This window comes from Charadrius vociferus, unplaced genomic scaffold (assembly GCF_000708025.1).
Source record: "Charadrius vociferus isolate BGI_N301 unplaced genomic scaffold, ASM70802v2 scaffold1061, whole genome shotgun sequence".
In the NCBI taxonomy this organism is placed as follows: domain Eukaryota; kingdom Metazoa; phylum Chordata; class Aves; order Charadriiformes; family Charadriidae; genus Charadrius; species Charadrius vociferus.
The window spans coordinates 393,010-398,294 of NW_009646734.1; the positions used below are offsets into that span (position 1 = coordinate 393,010).

Here is a 5,285-nt window from a genome sequence, read left to right on the forward strand (position 1 = left end):
AGAGGGGGGGTGCGTGGGGGGGTGCAGGCTGCCAGCTTCCCTCCTGCTTCCCTCAGAGGTCCGGCCCAGCCACCGGGTGACCCGCCGTGCCAGCCCGCGGCCTCCGCGCTACCTGAGCCAATGCTAGATCTGGAGGTGGTGCCCGAGCGGTCTCTGGGGAACGAGCAATGGGAGTTCACCTTGGGTAAGTTGTGTGTGTGTTTGTGTGTGTGTTCCCGGAGCTCGCCCGGCTGCCCCCGGGCCCTCTGGGGCTGGGGGGGGGGCAATTCGCGTCCCCTCATCCTCATAACGTTTCTCCCAGCGCTTTCAGGGAGTTGGAAGAGCGAAAGAGAGAGCCAAACCTCACCTTTCTCTGCCGCTAAAAATACCAAAGCCAAACCTTTCTCTGCCGCTAAAAATACTAGTGTACAAGCTTTACGGCTTCCCTTGTAGTCTATAGTCTCATCTTTAGCTTTTGCTTGCCAAGTTGTGCTTTGTTTATCAGCTTGTATGCTTTCTTTTACTTGTTTACCTTGCTTTGTCTTGCCTTGCTGTCTTACACTAGTATTTTTTTTAAATAACTCCTAAAAGAGGAGGCATGGATGTACTGACTGTCACCTGAATATATGTCAGGTGATATCAGCATCTTCAGCTGCGCACTAATACTTAGCATGAATACTGTGCTTTTCTGTACAAATCCTTCATAAATATTGGTTGGGTTTTGCAATTTCTTTGTGTTGTTGCTGGGTTGTGATGTTACAGTGGAGAAAGTAAACTTTTGAGAGATTTTCTCAGGGTTAGATAACAGGTATTTCTTCCTCCGATGGTTCTTATTTTCTCGTCTCTCTGAGAGGTCCTTCCTTACCAGTCATTGCTCTATTTACCACGATGAGAAAGAACTTTCCCCCAGCTGATGGAAATTTGGCTGGTGCTCAGCTCGGCGCACTTAAGTGTAGCTCAGATGGTATGGATTCTTCAGATGGCCTGTGTTTTCAAGCAAATATTGGTAGTCCTTAAACCTCTCGGAAAATACTGTAGCTGTCATGTTTTTCGGGTGATTGAGATATCGGCGTTAGGCTCTTTCTCTCAGTTTTCCATCTATGCTGTTGCCCTGTCTGAAGCGCAGTTAATGGTAGTAGGAGTTTGCCTAATGTAAACAGGGCTCTGGGCGGCAGCCGTCTGTATCTGCCAGAACCCGAGTTACACTTCTGCTGCTGTTGTCACCTGTGACAGCAGGGGGACAGAGTGTTCCTTAAAAGCACTGTTACGCAGCTTCCATGAACTTGGGTCACACCAAAGGAGCGGTCCTGTGACGTGGAGTTGTTTATGTGAAACCCATCAAACACAAAGGGTTTATGGTGCTGTGAATTTAGAATCAAGTACAACTTGATGGTTACAGGGAGCGTTAGAATGGCTTTTGGAGGCTAATTATAGTACCTCAGGTCCCACCCTTTGAAATCTTGGTGATCTTTTTGTACCGCTGACATGTTACTGTGCTCTCTCAGCTCTGTGTGGCCTTCTGCAGTCCTTTAGCGTCCATGTTACCTGAAAAGAAATGCAATATCGAATTATATACCCTGATAATCTCCAACCTGGTCTAGTGGGAGGTGTCCCTGCCCGTGGCAGGGGGATTGGAACTCGATGATCTTCAAGGTCCTATCCAACCTAAAGCATTCTATGATAAATAAGTAGTACAGGCTTCCCTCGTTCTTCTTACAAAAACAAAAAAAGGGAAGAGAGAAGATGATTTTCGTTTTCCCAAGAACCCCCAAAGAAGCCTGTTAATGCAGTGTCAAGGTTAAAATTACGTGTTGTGTTTCTGTCTATGTGTACACACACACACATATACACATAGATGTGAGAGGGAGGAAACTCGGCTGCAATTCTTGGAGTAAACATAGCCACCACGTGGTGTGTCTAATATATAATTAGCATGACCTGCTGGTATAGAGCAGGAGGCTGGCTAGGTATTAAGATACTTAACTTTGTCCTGCGTTAGCGATGTTGTATGAAAATTGTCCCTGCTCATAAAGCTGGTTCAACTGTGTTAGTGGGGGCGAGGTTGGAAGCGCCGGTGTAAATGGGATTCTCGCTGCCAGCGGTATTCTACTCATCACTTGTTTAGATCTGCTCTTAGCAGAACTAATGGCAGTATTCCTGAACTGCTGCTGACTCTGGCTCCCAGTGTTGTGCCCACAATGGAGATGACTGAGGGGAAATGCCAGGAAAATTTTTTACATGAGTTTTTGGATGCTGTTTCTGGCTCCAGTGTTGACTCACTGTGTGACCAGATCACAAAAAATTTAACCAAGGCTGAGTTTTGTGTTCAATTAGATACCTGTCTCACTGCACCTCTCGGGCTACATTCCTGCCTTTTTAAAAGAGAACAATTAAATACTTGTTCTGTAGTGCCTATAGCTGTATTATTAGCGTTCGAGATGTATAATTTCTAAGGCATACTTGCATTTCCCTTACTTTGTATACTTTCTTTTCTTACTAAGTTTTGCTTCTCTTTACTTAATGTGTTATGACTCATCTTCTCTTGGATTTTCTTGTATTCTTCTCATTTAATCTTTATTTATTCCTCTAGCCCTCTCCCCTTGAAGACACATAGTCTCAGCATAGGCTAACACTTCCAGCCGTGTTGTCCATGACCAGCGTATGTGAGAGGAATGGCTTGTGCTGCTCGTATCGCTCCAGCATTTAGAAAAGGGAAAAGTCTGTGACAGGAGAGACCCAGCACTGATCTTTGTGGGCATTATTTGCCGTGGCTCAGTTTGGTTGACTGCCTGATGTGCTGGAAACCATGTTTGCTTCCCCATTCCCCCTGACTGGTGAGCAGGGGAAAAAGAATTCTTTGTTTTCCTCTTTGACTGTGAAGGCTGACGAACGTTGAGGAAAAGAGGGTGTTGTGTGTGTTCGTGAGAAGGGTGGAGAAAAATAACCCAGTTTCTTTACTCCTGCTTTGGCTCTCTGCTAGTGGAGGCACAGGGAGGATGCTGGTTCCTCCATGCATGTTTTAGGTTCTGCGCGCTGTTCTTGGAGAACTTAAGTCACTACTCGTAGCTTTGCTAAGCAGCTGTGTGGCAAAACCTGCTTGGTTCTCGGTCGCTGAAAACTGAACAAAATCAGTCCGTGTCCATCTCATGCTTGCAGCTTGAGAAAGCTCTGAGTAAGAGTCACATGAGCCATCTGTTTGCACACTTACCAACCCAAGATTGCATCAGTTTACATCGAACTACAAACTGAACTTCGTGTTTGTGCGCACTTTTTTTAACCACATGCTGTTTTACTGAAACTTGTACTGAAACATTACCTACTTCTGATGCTTGCCATCAGTATATAGATTCTGTCAGCTTGTTCGCTGGCTTTGCTTGAGCCTTTGCCACTTGTTTTTTTTTAAAAAAGCTGGTGGTCTTACCTCTGCAGGTCTCCTAGAAAGAAATACTGACTTTGAAAATCGTTTTTTTTAAACTTTTAAATCATCTTTACTTTTTTTGGAGTCATAGCAGCTTTTACTAGGTTAAGAAATGTGAAACTTCCACAGCAATGTCTTCAATCTTAGCTTCTTGCTGTTATTTATGTTCCTGCTCCATTCTGAAAATATTATCTAATACGTAATAACTGTCTTTTCAAAACTCAGCTGCTTAGACTACAAGGCAACTGCTATTTCCTAGATAATACGAAACAGTGCTGCTCTATTGTGGCTCTGTGCATTTTAATTTCATTACCATTATGAAAATAATAACTATTCTTTTTGATTTTATATCATCTTCTGGTGTGTATTTTCTAGCTGTGAAAAAAATGGTTTCCAAGATTAGGGGCTAATGTGAAAAAACAATTTCACAGAAATATTTGTATAGGGTATTTACAAATTGAATCACTGTGGTTCCAGTCTGTAAGATGTTTTGCCAAAACTTTATTTCATAATTGCAGAAAAGCTGCAACGTATGGGCATGACAGGCACGTGTTGTAGTGGGACAGTGAAAATAAGTATTTTTTTCTTTAGTGTTATCATAGTATTATATTAAAGCAGTCCCTATGGTGATCTAGGGGTGTGTGTGTGTGAAGTATATATGTATGCACGGAGAGGGAGTTTACTTATTTGGTAGCGTGTAAAAGGTGCTTTCGAACATGTTGTATGGTCCAAGTTTGAGAGGTGTAGCTAGTAACTAAGAATGTGAATGCCTGAACTGTTATCTCAATAAAAGTGTCAGTCCTGTGGTAAATTTTCCCTAATCAGGGCAAGTCTTTTAATGTTTAAAAAGTAGAAATAGAGGAGAACTGGGTGAGGAATGTAAATAAAATGTCAGATAACTAATCTAAATTGACATGCAGCAATTAGTAGAGGTATAAAACATCACAATTATGAGCTCATAACCTCTCTTTACAAACACCTTCCTTGATCCAGGAACACGATCGCATTTCATTTGGAAAGGCAACAGAAGTGTAATAAAGGATGAGATGGCATGGTGCTATTCTTCCTGCAGAATCAGCTGTTTCATTCCACTTTCAAAAATTTATAGCTGTAAAGATAAGATATACACTGAAGAAAAAAACAAACAAACGAAAAAAAAAAAAACCCAAGGAAAGAAGCGCCCTTGAAATCGTGTTAGAGGGTGAATGACTATTAAGTGTATTACTTCAGTTGAACCAAATTGTTTAGTATGTTTGTCTTGTCTGTAAACTGAGAAGATAAAGTTTCTCCCTTGACACAAATGTAGCGGTATCAGCGGCTAATGTGGCCTGGTAGGGCTAAGGACAATCATTTTTCCCTCTTAATATTTGTATTTCTCTTGTATGGCTGCTCAGTAGTTTTCCAAGCTTGATGAAGGGTATGATAAAGGGTATGCCATAAAATGCAGTCCAGGAACCTATGGAATGTGTGTAAGAATGCTCTAGGCAGCTCTGGTGGCGTTTGGTATAGGCTATTTTATCAGTTACCCGATTGTTGACCCCAAGAAGCAGAAAACTTTGCACGTGAATTGTAGAAAGATCTGTGCTTTTTCTGCCTGAACTTTGCAGTTTAATTTTGTGGCTAGAGATACTTTCCTTTTATATATGCCTAACAAACTGGTAGATGAACAATGACTTTCCTGTTTCAAAAAACAGGTCTGTGCTGATACCGTGAGTCAAGTAGGTTTATTTGTTGATTGCATACCTTTTTGTTGTAGTGTACTGTTTGCTTATGGCGACTCTGTTACCTCATCTCTAACCTTTCTGTTAAAAAAAAAATAAAATATAAAAAAATACTGTTAGCCGGTGTCCCAACTGAAGAAATGCAACTGTTTTTATTTACAGGAATG

The 5,285-nt window shown here is 42.0% G+C and overlaps 1 protein-coding gene across 1 annotated transcript in view; it reads left to right on the forward strand.

The window, feature by feature from the left end:
• The first annotated feature begins 120 nt into the window (after positions 1-120).
• LOC104290369 (chromosome unknown open reading frame, human C16orf70) overlaps positions 121-5,285 on the forward strand; it is a 35,494-nt gene continuing 30,329 nt past the window's right edge. Inside the window, exons 1-2 of the mRNA XM_009889468.1 lie at positions 121-191; positions 931-958. Coding sequence (XP_009887770.1) covers positions 121-191; positions 931-958 — 99 coding nt within the window. The remainder of the gene's footprint in view (positions 192-930; positions 959-5,285) is intronic.